This window comes from Barbatula barbatula (assembly GCF_947034865.1).
Source record: "Barbatula barbatula genome assembly, chromosome: 14".
In the NCBI taxonomy this organism is placed as follows: Eukaryota; Metazoa; Chordata; class Actinopteri; order Cypriniformes; family Nemacheilidae; genus Barbatula; species Barbatula barbatula.
In genome coordinates, this window is record NC_136777.1 from 12,888,403 (window position 1) to 12,905,769 (window position 17,367).

The 17,367-nt window shown below is 42.8% G+C and overlaps 1 protein-coding gene across 2 annotated transcripts; it reads left to right on the forward strand.

The window, feature by feature from the left end:
• Positions 1–401: 401 nt before the first annotated feature.
• On the forward strand, positions 402–9,198 carry zbtb18 (zinc finger and BTB domain containing 18). Of its 2 annotated transcripts, none has more exons than XM_079473208.1 (2): positions 402–951; positions 4,760–9,198. In XM_079473208.1, exon 2 carries the CDS (start codon positions 4,774–4,776, stop codon positions 6,379–6,381), a length of 1,608 nt encoding a protein of 535 aa, XP_079329334.1. In that variant the 5' UTR covers positions 402–951; positions 4,760–4,773; the 3' UTR covers positions 6,382–9,198. The 2 variants fall into 2 exon arrangements, with proteins under 2 accessions (XP_079329334.1, XP_079329333.1); XM_079473207.1 differs by lacking the exon at positions 402–951 and adding an exon at positions 2,517–2,753.
• Positions 9,199–17,367: the final 8,169 nt, after the last annotated feature.

Below are 17,367 nucleotides of genomic sequence, written 5' to 3' on the forward strand. Positions count from 1 at the left end.
TCTCTCAATATATAGGCTATATATTAAATGAAATGTAAAAAATAAATGATATATTTTGATGTGAAATTGTCTTGGGTCGTTGCCTCGTTATCAGGAATATAACGGTCGTAAGATCAACACACAATTATCTAAGCATTTTAATGAATGTAAATGTAATTAATTGATTCAAAACGATGTTAGAATTGTAAGACATTTAAATTAATTGTATTATAATTATAATGTTATACAAACTAAATGTTTCCCATGGGAATCAACATTGCAAGTATATTTCGTCCACGTTAAGGCTGTTATAAGCTCCATCATTTGCATCGGTTAAATGTCAACTATTTCTTTTAATTGTACCGTATAATTAGTTAAACACTCAAATCTTTTGTTTTACCCATATGCCTCTATTCCTCATTAAGAGACAAGAGTCCTTTAATCCGCCAACAGCGTGAATATATCTCTCTCACTTCCAGCGTGGCTTTGCGGCGCTCTGAAGGAAGTCACGCCGCACCTGTTCTTCACCGCTGCCTGACCCGTGACTACAGTACCCACGTAACATTGCGCAATCTCCCTCGCTCAGCGCTCTGCGCCAGTCTGCCGGAGGAACCAGTTCGCTCGCTCGGCCTTTTTTCTGCTTTCTCACTGTTGCCTGGTGTCAACCTACGCCGAGAAAGAGACATCCCTCCCTCTTCCCCCCTCAGAGGCAGCTTCCAATTTGCCTTCGCTTTCTTTGCGCCTCTTCCATTGGCCTGCGCGCTGCCAGTCAAGCGCTTCCTCTTTACGGGAGAGTTGAGTAGCAACAGCTCGGAAACATCTGGCTGCCGCAGCTCGCGTCTCTCCGCTAGCCCGCTCCGTCTTTCCTGCCACTGCAGGTTGTTATGGAAAGCTGTTGAAAGTCAATCGAGTTGTTTTTCTCGCGGAGAGGATTAGACGGAGGAAGCAGGAAGACGTCGGACCTTGTTGTCTGTAAGTGCCCGCGATACGAGGTTCTCTTTTGGGAGATGAAAGGGGGGTGAGAGGCACGGGTGGCGGATTGTTATGGGGGAAAAGTAACGATCTTTTTCAAGCGACTGTTTGCCTTCGCGCCGGACGAGTTGCGCGACGGCGCGCCGCGTTACTCGCTGTGGCATCGGGGCCTGCTGCAAAAATGTGACACTGCGGGTTGAATGGTTACTTTTTATTTGTTAGCCGCACAAGCTAGCTTTCCTGAACGTACGGTGTCGGGATCCAGAGAAAGACCGTCGGCGGGTTGAATGTGCGTTTGTGATCCGGTAGCCTGCTGGATCGGCTAACGTAGCGAGAATGTCATTAATTGCGCGAGATGGACTAGTTTATTTTTTATTACTTATTTATTGTAGTGTAGGTTTCAAATTGAAGAAGTAAAGGTCTGACTTAGCACGATTCGGCCAAGTGTTTCGAGAGAAGTTCCTGCGACGTGAAAACAAGTTTGCTTTGACATGCTGCGTATAAAACGGCGTGCACGCGTTTATTTTTTGGTATACATATTTGTAACGATGTTTGTAAAATAAAACATGGTGTATTATCGATGAGCAAAACTGTTTATTGATATCAATATTTTAAGAAATCTCCCAGTGCTAGTTTAAAAGTCCTGCGTCAGTGCGTAAGAACAAGTGCATTGTACATGTGTGTCTGCGTTTCCTTGACAGATTCCGTCAGCTATTCATTATTTTGCTTTTAGTAGAAAATAATTGATTATTTCTAACAATCTTTACAACTCTTAATGTATATAGTTGCGTTTAAATGAATTATTTCCCTTTACATTTTATTCACCAGTTAATAAAATTGCAGAATTTTCCTTTTTGATGCTTGTAAACATCGTTTTGCACTTGTCAAAAAAGTTTTTTATGTGAAATACGAAAACCCACCTTAGCTGGAAGGCGTCTATGAAAGACGTAGGCAAGTCAAAGTTGGCCAAATGCAGAATACTGTGTCTTTTGTTTGAGCCATATTTCTACGGCCCGTATGATCGTTCCCATTGTTTCTTATTTCTTTCCCCCTCTGTCAGTTGTCCAAAGGGTTAGCAAAATGAATGACGGTAATGGCGCGGCCAGTGAACCATAAAGAAGTGGAAAACAATATCAGCTGCGTGGATCTGTCAGTTGCAAATGTGCTGTGCTGGCCTTTGTTTATGGTTACTGGAAGGAGAGGTGGAGGGGGGAGAGAGAAAAAACTTGAGGGTATTTAAATTCTCAGTGCAGGAAACTAGGTTAGAAAAAAGTGTCGGCTTTCAGACGCAGACCCATTTTCAAGTTCTTCTTTGCTGGTAGATTATATGCGAGGGGAGAATTGGCTAGTTTTCTACAGATTCACCTCACGACAGTTCCGTTCCTCTCTTTCTTTAAAGGGATAGAAAGAGAAACAAAGTTGTATAAAGGAGAGGCTGGTGGCAAGAGTGTAGAGGAGCAGCATATGGCAGTAAAAGGAGCACAGCTGGAGGTAGCATTTCCATCTGAACATGATGTCAGAGCAGCTGACAGCCTGCCATCCCCCAGTCTTTTCTTCTAACGCACAGACTGCGAGTTAGTGTGTGTGCGGATCTGTGTGCAGGAGGAGGCATCGCATTCCCCTCCAACATCTCCTCCACTTTGCATCTGTCCCTCACAGTTTGATTTTCTCTCTCTCTCTCTCTCTCTCTCTCTCTGTCATCTCCTTCTCCACCTCCCTCTACCCTTTCATTGATTCTGTAAAGGGAGTAACAGCCGGCGCTACCACAACAGTGGACTTAATCAAGTTGATGCGTACTGCAGGTACTGTACAGGGGGGTCCGGGCAACAGGGATGTGTTTTGTGTAGGGATTGTGCGGTCTCTCTGGTCTTTCGTTAAGTCTTTTTGCGCGTCTGCCATCGGCTGAGCGTGCGCTGGGTGGAATGGGAAGTGAAGGATTTTGTGCTGGTGTAGCGTAACCAGGCTGGGGACAAGTGACACTTTTTGTTGCCGTGAAGAGGTTTCCAGGCAAGCGTTTCATTATTCTGGTTGTTTACTTTGCACTTACTTTGTTAGGTAGATTGTTGCTGTTTTGTGACGGTACGTTGTTGTTTGTTAGGTTAAGTCATGTATGTTATTCTACTTTTAAGTTAAAGAAGATAAGCTTTGCTGTTAGCTGATGTAATACGTTTTTATAATAAAGGAAGGAGCAGTTTTGCGCCGCAGTATATACTTTTCGCCCATTTAAAACCAAAATTCTCAATCTCACAAAGTGACCAAAAATGGCTTGAAGCACGATAATTGTGCAACTGTGTTTTTCAAGAAGAGTTTCTAAATGGCCCGAGCGTCTTTCCTTTTTTTCCGTTTGTAAGGACTAATTTAGAACTTGCAGATTTGAGCTGCCTGAATTGGCTAGACAGCTGTAATCGCACTCCTCCTAGTCTTAATCTCTTTATCTGGGCAGCAGCTGCCATATGGTCTCAGTCAGCTGGATCAGATGTTCATAAGCCTCCTTCTCCGTCCCTCTCTGTCCTCCCAGTCTCCTAATTTGATCGCTACCTTGTGAGCTGTCCTGCAATCTTTATTTTTAGCCATCTTAAGGATTAGGATTGATGTGGACTACGAGGCACTTACAGTGATTGTATTGTAAATCTGCTGTGGACTGCCTGTTTGGGGAGGATGTTCCGTTTCTCCAAAGATTCGGGGAGGGGGAAAGGGGGAAGGAGAGGGTTGGCGAGAGGTTTGTTATCCCCCCGTCCTCTTATAAGCCCCTCATTAATGAAGGTCTGAACGCTGTCCGGGGTAGCGTGGGGGGGCTTGGCTTGGTATTCAATCAGATTTAAATGAAGATTCAAATGAGTTCATTCAAGTCTGCTGGTCGAACATGATGCCCGTGCATTTTTTTAGACAGGAACTGTCTCCGCGAGTAACAGGTGTGATTCAGATTTTTTTCTTCATTTAACATTTTATTTTCCTTTATTTGACTGTTTTTTGTAATTGTGTAGCATTAGGTTTACATCTTCTTATTTTGAATGTGACTGCCGTGAATTGTGCACGTCGCCCTGATGTTTTGCGCCCGAGTTGTCGTAACCTTCGAGATCACGGTGCTTCTAATACTTTCGCCATTTGCCCACGACAGTTAGCTGTTTGTGTACCTGTAAGCCTGTTACCTATACTTGGCGACCTGGCCAAAGTGGGTTATTATAAATAACTGCTGCGGGAGAACAGAGAGAAAGCACAGGAAAGATTCTCTTTCAGACATGTGTGGAATCAGGACTTCAGCTTGTTACATCACACATCTGATTATATTCCAGATCGTTCCTGGCGGATACACGCAGCTGATAACTTCCATTTATATTTCATTTCCAGTAGGGATATTAAAATCCTTTAAATGCTTAGGTTAAGTGTCCGGTTTTTATTGTTCTCAAAGTTGTAAGTGGTGAATTAAAAGGTTTCGTTCGAAAATTGGCGTAAAACACTGTTGGGTACTTTCAAGCGGCTGAGGGAGGTAAAGAAAACGAGCGTAATTTGTATTGTGATGTAATATTTTTTAAATGTTTTTTAATCCTTTTATGTTCGAGCTGTGTCGAACACTTTTCCAGTGTTCCCACAGGGGTGGAGGGAGGGTGGGAGGGGAGATCGAGAGAGAATTAGAGTGTGAGAGTATGTCTGTGTGCATGGAGCGCGCACGAGAGAGAGAGAGAGAGAGAGAGAGAGAGAGAGAGAGAGAGAGAGAGAGCGGCTGGGAAAAAGAGAAGTTCCACATAGAGCTGCAGACAAAACAATTGTTGTTCTAGCCAGCCTCACTAACATCTGCGGTCTTTTGCAGGTTATGAAGACAGCATGGAGTTTCCAGACCACAGCAGACATTTGCTACAGTGTCTGAGCGAGCAGAGGCATCAGGGATTCCTTTGTGACTCCACCGTGCTGGTCGGCGATGCCCAGTTTCGAGCCCATCGCGCAGTGCTGGCCTCATGCAGCATGTACTTCCATCTCTTTTACAAGGACCAGCTAGACAAAAGGGACATTGTTCATCTGAACAGCGACATTGTCACGGCCCCGGCTTTCGCTCTCCTGCTCGAGTTCATGTACGAAGGAAAGCTTCAGTTCAAATCGCTTCCGGTGGAGGATGTGCTGGCCGCCGCCAGCTACCTCCACATGTATGACATCGTTAAGGTGTGCAAGAAGAAGCTCAAGCAGAAGGCCACGACTGAGGCGGACAGCACTAAGCGGGAGGAAGATGCTTCCAGCTGCTCTGACAAGGTGGAGAGCTTCTCCGAGGGCGGGAGCACGGGCCGGCCGGCCACCGCCGACCTACTGCAGAGCGACGACGAGGATGTGGATAACAAGAGGGGGAATCCTCAGGAACCAGGCAGCATGTGGATGCGCCTGCCTTCGGATCGGACCACATCCCCCACGGCTAGCCCAAGGTCGGCCGAGCCGCATGGTCCCGACGCCAGTAAATCCCCTGCCGGCAGCCCCAGCAGCTCCACCGGCTCCTTGTCGCGTCGCTCTACGGCATCTCGGCGAATCTCCGCAGATGCGGACTGTGTTCTCGACCTCTCTGTAAAGTCTGCCATCAGCGGCGGTCCCGGTGAGAGCATGGCTGGTAACCCTTACTTTTGCAGTTCGGTGACTCCGGACAGCCTGCAGAGCACTCTGGTTCAGGTAAAGGTGGAGAAGGACTCGGGTTCGGATGACGACGAGCTGGTGAGCGGAGACTACGAGATGGAGCACAGTGGTTTGAAGAATCCTCCCAACACCAATGGAACCCACGTCAGCCTCGTTGCACAGCGGAGACTGGGTTTGGAGGCACACCTTTCAGCCCTGCGCGAGGCCTCGCTGGCCAGCGAGCTGGACCGCGACGATAAAGGAGGCGACGACGACGTCCTGGGAGGAGAGAACGAGCGAGCGCAGGAGGCTGTGGGGGTCGAGAACTCTCTGTTGCCTTACGTCTCCAGCATGCTGGGGGGACCACACACTCAGATCTTTATGTGCCCCTTATGCAATAAGGTTTTCCCCAGCCCCCACATCCTGCAGATCCACCTAAGCACACACTTTCGCGAGCAGGAGGGCGTTCGCGCCAAGCCGACCGGCGACGTCAACGTTCCCACCTGCTCCATCTGCGGCAAAACCTTCTCCTGCATGTACACGTTGAAGCGCCACGAACGGACACACTCGGGCGAGAAGCCCTACACATGCACCACTTGCGGTAAGAGCTTCCAGTACTCGCACAACCTGAGTCGGCACGCCGTCGTGCACACGCGCGAAAAGCCGCACGCCTGCAAGTGGTGCGAGCGGCGCTTCACCCAGTCCGGGGACTTGTACCGACACATCCGCAAGTTCCACTGCGAACTGGTCAACTCGCTCTCGGTCAAGAGCGAGGCACTCAATCTACCCAATGTCAGAGACTGGGCGCTGGAGGATAGTTCTCAAGAACTGTGGAAATGAAGCTAGAAATCTGTTCGGACTGCTTGTTTATTTAATAAAAGAGGTCTGAGTGGCATTTTGGGTTAAAGGTAAGAGTGAGGCAGAAGGTCTGAATCAGTCATTTTTCTTGTATGTACATTGCAAATCTTGTTGAATTGCACTTTACTAGCACACGAAAATGTTACTACTGATTTTCTTTTAATATATATTTTTCTGGTCTCTTTAGATTCTCTTTTTTCTTTAGTTTTTTTTATAAAACGTAGGTGCTCAATAACCACCTTTGATGGAAAATGATTCATTGGGATTTGAAACTGTATATAATTTACAGTATACACCTTTGTACACACTCCTTAAATTTCAAGGAACATCCGCCATGAAAAGCATATGAAGATTTCAGGTTCTAGACAGAGAAGTTTAAAAGGAAGGACACACACTAAACGGGTACTACGATCATATATTTACCTGTACACATCCAGCTGATGTTTCAGTATGTGTATATATAGTGCACTACTATTATTTGCAAATGTCATACCTGATGCGTGGTTGTGTATTTATGCACACGTAGAAATGCACACCCGGTGTGAGCGGGTCGGTCCTTTAAATCCCACAAGGAAGCTCAAAGCTCGCATTTCTTAAGCTCTTGTACATTTTTAACCTGTTGTAGGAAACTTGACTGATGGAAGACAAAAAGGCACTCATGCAATGTACAGCCTCCTTTTTTCATATCAGTTGCTGCATTTTTGTATCCTTTCTCAGATTTATTTGAAGTCATCATTTGGGTTTTAGTTGCAGTCGCTCGACAACATCACTTGTTTACTACTGAGGTTGGGTTTTACGTCGGCTGCATTTCTAGAGATTTCCGTAGTGTTTTAAGAGTTTTCATTTTTTAAACGGAATCTGTTGTTGCATGATGTCTGACCTGTATATTGAAAAAGATGTGACTTGCTGTATTGCTGTACACTGTAATTGACTGATTCAGTACAGTCAGGGCACCTGTCTGTAAAAAAAAAAACCTTTAATATTACCGCTGTAGAAATTGCATGAATTTTATTTAACTTACTCTTTTTCGTTGTTGTTTTGCATCAGAGAGTGTATTTTTTAAATGAACTCATTTGATTCCTCTGTAGATTTGAGTTTTCATCATTAGAGAATGTTTCGGGGTTCATGCTTGGATGTTATTCTGGGCTGCGAAGATTGTGGAAATGCACTGACGTCGGGCTGCGGCGTATTCGCGCGCCAAGCGTTTCGGCTCGCTGTAGGATTCAGAGGTTAACCGGGGGGGGGCAGGTGTCAGCGCACATCGAATCGCTATCATTATTGTTTAGAAAGCTAGCGTGGCTCCTCACGCACTGCTGGGTCTTCAACTGCTGTCTGTCTCAGTCCTGTTTACTGGCTGTCGTCATTTGAATCATGTCGGCTCTGTTTGTAATTTATTTATTTATCTTTTCAATTGGCACTTGCTTAAGATTCGAATGCCATGAAGACACGTTCACGTGGCTCTTCTATATGGGTGTCCTCATCTGTACGGAGAAAGCTGAAGGATCTTTAGACGGCATAAAGCTCGACACGCTCTCTCTTCCGAGTGCTTTGTGTTCAATGCATAGGTTTTTTATTTTTGAGTAGAACGTGTTTGGCAGGGTTGGCTGCACCTTTGAAGCTGAATGAAATTAGTGTTATGTGCAAAAGAGGCCTTTGTGAAATTTATAAGCCTGATTCTGAACCTATTAAAAATACTGGAACATTGACATTGTTACGTAAAGAATGATTTATACATTTCTGATTGTTAAAAAGAGTTATCGCAAATGTAAAAGGAACTTGTTGCAACATTTTGTGGTTTTAAAAAATGTTTATTCAAAAAAATATTTTATTTTCCTTTTTTTTTTTTTTATTAATTAATTTTGTAGAATTATATCAAGGATTTTTTTTCAATGTGAAACATTCAGTGAAACTGTTTTTTGTTTGTTTTGTGTCACAAAAACACCTTTTCATTGTTAAATTTAGAGAAATAAAAAGCAAAGAGAAACAACACATGGGTTTGCGCTGTCGTCACATAGTGCTGAAACGTTTGGACTTAAGTCAGAGAGGGCCGTCGGCTCCGCACATGTTTAAGTCTGGACACAAGCGTGCGGGCCTACACTGGCCTCAGGAACGGCCATATATTCGACCAATGCAACGGCTAGTGAAAAGGTTGATCTTTGCCAACAGCGCACGGCACGCTCCTCGTGGCGTTTTGCACGGTGGTACTTTTACCTTTTGCACTCTAAAATGTGACCGAAAAACATCAACCGTGTGGTTGATTCGTTTTCTATGCTTTCTTTTCTTTAGGTTTATTTTGGCTTCTACTATTGTACTTGACCGCCTTAAACTACTGTTATCAGCTTATACTCAGAGGGTGAAAACTGGAAACGCAGGAATACTGGATGTTTTTCTTATATTGAATGGAAAATGAAGCTGTGAAATAGCCTATGAAGCATATCCTTACTTTAGACACCCCTTTAGTTTACTTGAAACCCAGGTGTGAAGAACAGCTCTTTCACATTCAAACTTAGTGGATTATGAGTAGGGGAAGGAATAGAATTGAAGAAAAATATCTGTTGGATTTAAAGACAATCGCTGTCTGAAAAACACATGTATTTGCTTCCCGTTTGAGAGGTTTTATGTTTTGCTATGTTGACATGGTTCTTTTTATGGATTTAGACATTTAGCTTTGACAATCATAGTATGTTTCATTTTCTCAAAGGGAAGTAAATTACGAGGCTGTTTAGTTTTGTACTTTTTGGTGTGCTGTTGGTGAAATTTTTAAATTGTGTGCAAACTGCAATAAATTATAAGAACCTTCATCTTTCATCCGTGCCTTTTTTCTGTCTGATTTGCCAAAGAAAGGATGATATACAGATTGGTGTGTTTATTTCCTTTGGTTAAATAATTGTATTTACTGTAGATGTTTGTGTGGGTGGAAACATGTTTTCTAGTGCGTGAGGTGTGTGGATTCAGTATATTGTCCGGATGAGCGTGTGTATATGTGTGTGTGCATGCATGAGCGTAAGTGTACGCAGTCTTCCACCGCTCGTGTGTGTATATGCTGTTTAAATGTCTGGCTGGTGCTCCAGTAAAGGCGTGGGTTGGACCTGGGAAAATGTGCAGCAGCTTGTATGAAGACCAACCCCTCCCCCTGCCTCCCTCCTTACACACGCTTCCAAAGCTCCTCAAGTACGGTTTTCCAGCGAACAAATCAGCTTTATCTAATGTCTCGCTGCTCAGCAAACCTGGCCTACAGATGCACCGAGGGCTCACCACTTTTAAGTCAGCAAGCGTTGCTCATCAGGCCTTTGCTACAGATGGTCCCGTGCGGTAAGCCTGCACCCCAACACACAACCTCCTTTGAATTGGCGAAGAATCTATTCATAGTTTTCAAATGCACAAAATTCCGTGAGCCTTTTTGTAGTGTGGTGAAGAATGAAGTCGCCTTGTTGTGTTCTTGAGTTTTTATGAAAGTTATTGTTAAGGTGCACTTTTCAACATACAACATAGAAATCTGCGAAACATCTGTCTGGAACCGACCGTTCCTGCCTTGCCGGGACATAATAGTTTTCTTTTTTGTACTATGAATTTAGGTCATTAATTTGTATCTGTCCTTTGTTTACTCAAGAAGCAGAGACAAAAGGGGCAGCTGTGGAAACATTTGGCTGTGCCGAAGGGTAGTGGGCTCGACATGATGAGTGTATTACCAGCTTGAGCTGCTATATGTAGCTGGAGCGCAGAAGTTAGTGGGTGACGTATGCCAGGCTGCTAGGCATCGACAGGGCAGCCGTTACACTGAGGTATGACTGACCCTGCCCACGCAAATAGCTGCTGAGTGCCTCACCATACTCTATGACCGGCTCATGATCTACTCGAAATATAATGTAGATTAAAGTGGATGAAGCAGGAAGAGAGCCATTAAAGCTTGGGTGGGCTTGCACCATGTAGTGGCTTTTGAAGAGGAATTACAGCAGGCATGTTCCATAAAAGTTGGTCAGGGTCGGAAATCTACCAGGGTTCAGCGCAAAAGTGTCTTTGATATTTGAAATCTGTGAATTTCCATTTTTTATTTGTATATATTTCCATTATTTTATATAATAGTGTTCTGTTATGAATTAAAATATTATTGGATAAATGCACTTAAACTAAACAAATTTTCTACGACATTTTACTTTTTAAATAGAATATTACCATTTTTTACAGGAAACATTTGGCTGCCATAATAAAGAGGATCATTTCTTAAGTATTAATGTTCTCATTTTAAGCTCCTACACACCATAAACCATCCCAAAAGTATAAGTCAAAAAGTGCAAGAAAATTCAAAAGCCAACAGTTAAGACGTAAAGAATTTAAAGGAATGAAAAAGCGTGAAGTCCTACATGAAAGAAGAAAAAGTACAAGGGCTGAGCGGATAAAAGGTGAGAACAGCAGGCAGGAGGAATGACGTCGTCTTTCTTTTAGTTGTCTGTCTCGTTTAAAAGGCAGCCATTGTCAAGCACCCTGCGAGCAGACAGCAACAAGCGCCCCGTCTCGGCCCTTCAGACAATGCAGTGGTGCTGAAGCCTGTGAGGGACGGGGGGAGACGGATCTTGGGGGATGTTTCTGATTCAAAGGAGGGGTACACCGGCCACCCTGCGTCCCCCAACAAAAGTAGACTTAAGCATAACTTAAACATTAGCATGATTGTGTGTGTGTGTGTGTGTATGTGTGTGTGTGTGTTCAGGAGTGTTTTTGCTGTGATGCTGATTGTTGATGATGTGAAAACCAAGGTTCACCACTCCACCCAACACACAAGCACACTCAGTCGGCTGTGGAGCTCTTGTGAGCTGAAATAAACACAACATATCTTTTGTGTCATTTTTTTGAAGCAAGAAGGTTGGGGGTTATGGTGAAGGGGGGGGTCTGAATTGAGAGATGGCAGTCTACTGACATTTGTGTTATACCACGATGGACAAAAAAGCATGAATACAGACGAAAACAGAAATAAGGCAAAATTCTAAACAATTTACGAGAGAATTGTGCATTGGCAAATATTTGTATGAAAGTTTTAGATAAATCAGAAAATATTCTACAGTTAAAATATAATATAATATATATATATATATGTTATATATGTATAGAAACGGATTTCTATTACCTTAATAAAAGACGTTTTGTGTGTTATATTAATATTTTAAATGGCTCTTTAGTATACCGCAGTAAAATATCTGTATCATTTTATCATATTTCTTGATCTTTTGTATCACCATGTGTTCTCTTTCTTGACAAATCAAATGCATTGTTGTAATTTGTAAGTTACTTTGGAAAATAAATGTAAAATAAAAAATATTAAACATTTTTGAATATATTTTGTCGTTTTGGTAACCTTTAATAAGAGTGATGACACATTAGTACTATGTTTATTTCATGATCAAAACAGGCTGACTGTACAGTACATTGAATAATTGGTCCTGTATATAACAATTACAAGATTGTTTTATGATTATTTTATTATGATTACAAGTTTTTTGTCAGAATTTGTATAACGGTTTTAGGGAAGGATGTATTTAGACAATATCTGACAGTGTTTAAAGACTTTATTGCTATTCAGACACATGATGTGGATGTGGCACGTTTAGTTGGCTGTCTCTTTCTCCCTGAACCAGCTGTTGGTATCACTTCTGCCCACTGTAGATAAGTGGGCAGCAGGGCGTGGGATGTTGATAGGGGCTCTTGGCAGGATTTAGGAAGCAGCTAGTCAGCAGTTTTCCTCTGTGACCTTATGAGGTCAGGCAGGCACTGTATTTAATCATCTGGTTATGTATTTACAATAACAAAGATCTGGCTAAAACTACAATATATATTATACAGAGTTCATAGGTACCCGATTCAATAGATCAAATGCAGACATTATTAGGTTAACCGACTGTACTTAAAATTATTAAACAGATACATACTATATATAAGATGTAGGTTATTCCTTTAAATTAGCTGAATAGAACTGGAATCACATACAGAATATGAGCAACACAGTCAGAAAGGAACTAAGGCTCAGGGAAAAGTGGCAGAAATGCCCAGATATCACAAAGGTGGGATAAAAAAATGCTTCTGTAATGATTTTTGGTAAATGAATATTCTTATGTTTACAGTACGTATCTGCCTTCTGACTGCTACACAATAGTAGACTTGGGTGCTTTTCCAAACCCTGTTGACAGTGTATCAAATAACGTTTTTGCTCTGAATTCTAAAACAGCTGTTCCATAAAAATTACAAAGCTTTATAATATAACAGTAATAGGTTGCAGTGCTCTATCTTTCCAGGGCTGAGTTTCCCAAAAGCATCGTAACCTTAAGTTGATCTTAGAGCCATCGTCACCAATGGAGCTATGATCAACATAAGCTTGCCATGCATTTGGAAGGGTAGAGGGTAGGTTATGCTTCACACACACACACACGCACACACACACACACACACAACCCTGCATGTCCTGAACATGACACACCCTGTAAAACACCTTCAGCACTGTGTATGTATGAAGTGTGTAGTAGTAAACCTTTGTGCTTCCCGGTGTTGTACAACACAGTGCCTGTAACAGTCATCTCTACAGAGACCACACACCTGTCTATCACAAACTTGTGACTCAGCTTTACACATGTGCTTAAAGCCCTACACCAAGAACACACACACTGAAAAAAATGAACTGTAAATAATACCATTGGCTTCGTGCAATGATCATTTTATAGGTACACTCGATAAGTTTTACTGACCAATATGGCAAGGTATGATAACATGTTGACATCCATAGACTTGCTCCACGTAAATTAAACACAAGAAACTGTGTTAAGTACCAAACCACCAATAACTCAAACGCTCGATCTTCATTTTTGGCTTTAGTGTTCTTAAGCTGGCTCATTTCTGTCACCAGCCAGTTACTGTACATGAATGATCATTTGTCATCTCAGTCTTACATGTCGACCTTTCCCTGCACTGCTGAGGTCCGACAGCACCGGCTCCACCAACCTGCAGCAGCTCGGAGTGGCCCGAGGCCGACTCGCAGGATTAATGCGCACATCCTGAACTGGGTTAGGAAGAGAGAACGTGGGCTCAGCCTGTGGGACCTGGCACGGCCGACGCGCCACATTCCCTCTCACAATGCCGCATTATCCACCACCGCACAGCAACCATGGCAGGGAGCTGAAAAGAAATCCAGAAGGCGGACGGATGTAATACTGGTACTTTTAACATTGATGCGTCCTCCAAAAACCCTCTGGATTATTTGAGTTTCAATAACATGTATTCGTACAAAATTAGCTCGAAGGGTTTCTGTTAAGGGCCTTTGAATGGCTTGTGACTGAGGTCAGACGGATCAGATCACTACTATGTGATTAATCTGAACAGAAATCCTGCTTTATTTCAGTTCCTCGTTCTGTGGATAGTGCTGTGCAGTAAACACAAAGTCCCACCAACGACCAAACCCGCCCGTTCTTCTCACATGAACACCGTCAGCTGGGCGCGTGTGGCGTAGCTCGCCGTCCCGTCTCGGCATAGAGCATCCCACAGACGGTGAATGAGTGAAGAGTGGTTCTCTTCAATGGGCCATCGGGTGAGTGTCTGCGCTCTACACACATCTGCACACAGCATTATCATTAGCGCTCCAGCATCACCCAGGATCACTGACAAAGTGAACAATACCAACAATCACTCCCTTCAGCTGCAGCCATATGGGCGCCATACTTAGATTGCAGGGGGAAGAGGAAAAAAGGCAAGCAATTGTACTGGCATCTGTTTGGCAATCTTTAGAAGCTGTTGCAAGATGAATTTGCTGCGCAAGAAAAGTTTTCTTTCTCCCTCTCTCTCTCTGTCTGTGAACAAGCGAAAGTAACGCTGGTTGGGCTCCTGTCGGCCGGCGCTCGCAATTATTGTACCTGCACTTTAATGTGGTGTCTTAATGGGAAGGGAGTGTACGAGCCCAGATGGTGAGGCAAAACGCTTTCTTCAACGCTTCTTCATAGGCTGGGAATCTAGTTGGATTATCATTCGCTTTCAGGGCAGCTTTGAAAGTTCTTGCACTTGAAATATAAATGGTTTTGTGAAATAAGAACAAATAAATAGAATCAAATTGTTCTGATATTGTCACAGACCTTGTGGTAGGTGGCTTTGCGGTCATAAAGTTCATTTCTCACATGCCGTCACACTTGAAAAAAAGATATGGGTAGTTGGCGGCACAACTATAAATATACTATATATAGTGTGACAGTAAAAATTCTGAAAAGAATAACAATGAAGATAAATCGTCTATCTTATTCTATTTATGTTATAGATATAAATATTAAAGGACTAGTTCACCTTCAAAATGAAAACTCGTCCTTTTGTCATCAATTTCTCACCCTGTTGTCATTTCAAACCTGCATGATTTTCGTTCTTCTGGAAAACACAAAAGATGATATTTTGAAAAAATGTTGGTAAGAGAAAAACCGTTGGTCCCCCTTGACTTGCATTAGTTTTGTGTCCATACAATAGAAGTCAATAGGGACCAATGGTTTTAGTTAACAACATTCTCAAAATATCATCTTTTGAGTTTTGGAGAAAAAAGAAAGTCAAACAGGTTCAAAATGACAACAGGTTGAGAAATTGATGACAGAATTTATTTGTCAACTACCCCGATGTCTTTTCTACGCATAATAAAATATCAAACCAAGTGGAGTTTGTTTTAAACAATATTTGTTTGGTTTTCTAATATCAAACAACAGACGATTACACAAAGAGTATTTGGTCACTTTCTGGTTGACAGACTCTCATCAATAGTAATTGTGAAGAAATGCTATAGTTCCTCTGCCTCTGTGTGAACTTGAAGGGAACTGACTTCAAAGGGGAACTGATCCATCAAAATGACATCATGACAAATGGTTAAACACATCTGCAAAAATGTCAAGTAAAACAAAGTTTGTTCTGTGAAGATATAGCCTCATGTATTTGCAGATGCCACTTGACTTGATATTATGTTTCCATAGCAACAATGATCCATACTTTTTCATGTATCCCACTACCTTGACCAAACCTCTGACCATAAACAGATCACACCCTTCCAGACTTCCAGGTTTATGTGTTTGTGCAGGCCTTGCCTATTTGTCGGCCCGTCCATGTTTTCTTGTCCTGTTACACCCGGCCATGCAGCGCTACAAGCCTTGCCCAAACAGGGCAATCCCTCCTGGGCAAATATTTAAAGTCAAAACAGCTCTGGCTCCATAAAGCTTGTTGGGTGGTGCGGCTACATCTGTCAGTTGGGGGAGGTGAGCGTGTGTGTGGACGAGCACAGCAGCTGCAGAAACGAGTCTGGACGCTGCTGACGCCAACACCTGTCCGCTCTGGAGACACAGAGAAGCAAATGTCCAGGCAGAGCTGCCCGCAGACTCCCACTGCTACGGGTGGACGACAAATTTAAAGAGGGCAACACTTGGATGAGTAAGTGTGTGCATGTGTGGACTTTTATTGAGCTTCAAAGTGTTGAGTTCACCAGCAGCGATCACCATTAAGCACGTGTGTAGATCATCTGCCAACAAATGTAGAGTTACACATTTGGATTTATCAATGGATATACGATATACAGTAAAGACATATCCTTGGATGTTTGAGAAAATACAAACATAAGTTGAACATGCATATATAAAAATATAGCAGCAGATGTTTCGGATTTAAAGCAACAGTTTAGCCAAAAATGAAAATGTTGTCATCATTTACTCGCCCTCTTGTCATTTCAAACCTGTATGACTATTTTCTTCAGCAGAACACAAAAGAAGATATTTTGAAGAGTGTACAATGGCGATACCCATTCACTTCTATTGTATAGACACGAAACAAATGAAACTCAATGGGTTGCGTTGTTCAGTTATGTACATTCTTCAAAGTATCTTCTTTTGTGTTCTGCAGATGAAAGAAACCCATACAGGTTTGAAATGACAAGAGAATAAGTCATAAATGTCAACACTCTAACAATGACATTTAAGAACAAAATACAGTATTTATCATTCAATACAAACATTTTTTATGTATTATTATCACGTTTTGTGTGTGTGCACTGATATAGTTTTATAGCTATGGACTGTCATATAGAAAGATTATTTCCTGGCTGAAGCAATACAAAACAAAACTCCAAACACTTGCAACAATCAACAGGCTAATGTTTTTCTGAGCCATGTGTTGCGTCCACAACCTCCCTCTCCACATAACCCCACCCTTATGCCCCACATATAAACATACACGAACTGCACAAGTTTCCCCCTAAAAAGCAACAGCCAGTATTCTAAACTCATAAACACCCCCCTAATACACACATCCCCTTCCGAAACCCTGCCGACCCCCATCTGGCGGGCCCTGCCCCCATTGGAGGGTCTGGGGGTTGGGGCGGAGCTGAGCTGAGGTCAGGGATCAGGCAGACGTTGGCCCTTTGCTCAACAGCTGCCCATGTTCACAAGCCAGGAGGAAGTAGCAGCCGCCACTGCAACAGCAGCACATCTGCTCTAATGAGTGTGTCAAACCCACCAGCACACACGCACACACACGCACAGATCTGGCCCTCCCTTGACCTCTTCACACACTCACCAGACCATCAGGCCAAGATGGAGGTCTTTGTGTGTGAGAGTGTTTGTGCGGGTGTTTATTGAAAACTTCAGAGCTGTGCTGTGTAATGAGTCAGCTGTGATAGGAGTTAGACCTGCAATGACATGTAAACTCATCATTTACTCTAAATGCCCCCCTCCCCTCTTTCTCTCTCTCTCTCTCTCTCTCACTGCCTAGTTAGTATTTTTTGGTATAAGTATTTAATCATATCAAATAATACAATATTTGAAAAACTATTTGTTTTTAAATCTAAGCAACATTACTATCATATCCATTTTTTTGGCTTTTACAGTCATGATCTATATGTTAGTTCAATCTTTGGCGGATGAAAGTGTCTGGATATAAATGTACACATATGTGCGATGAAGTAGGAGGTGATGACTGTGGTGA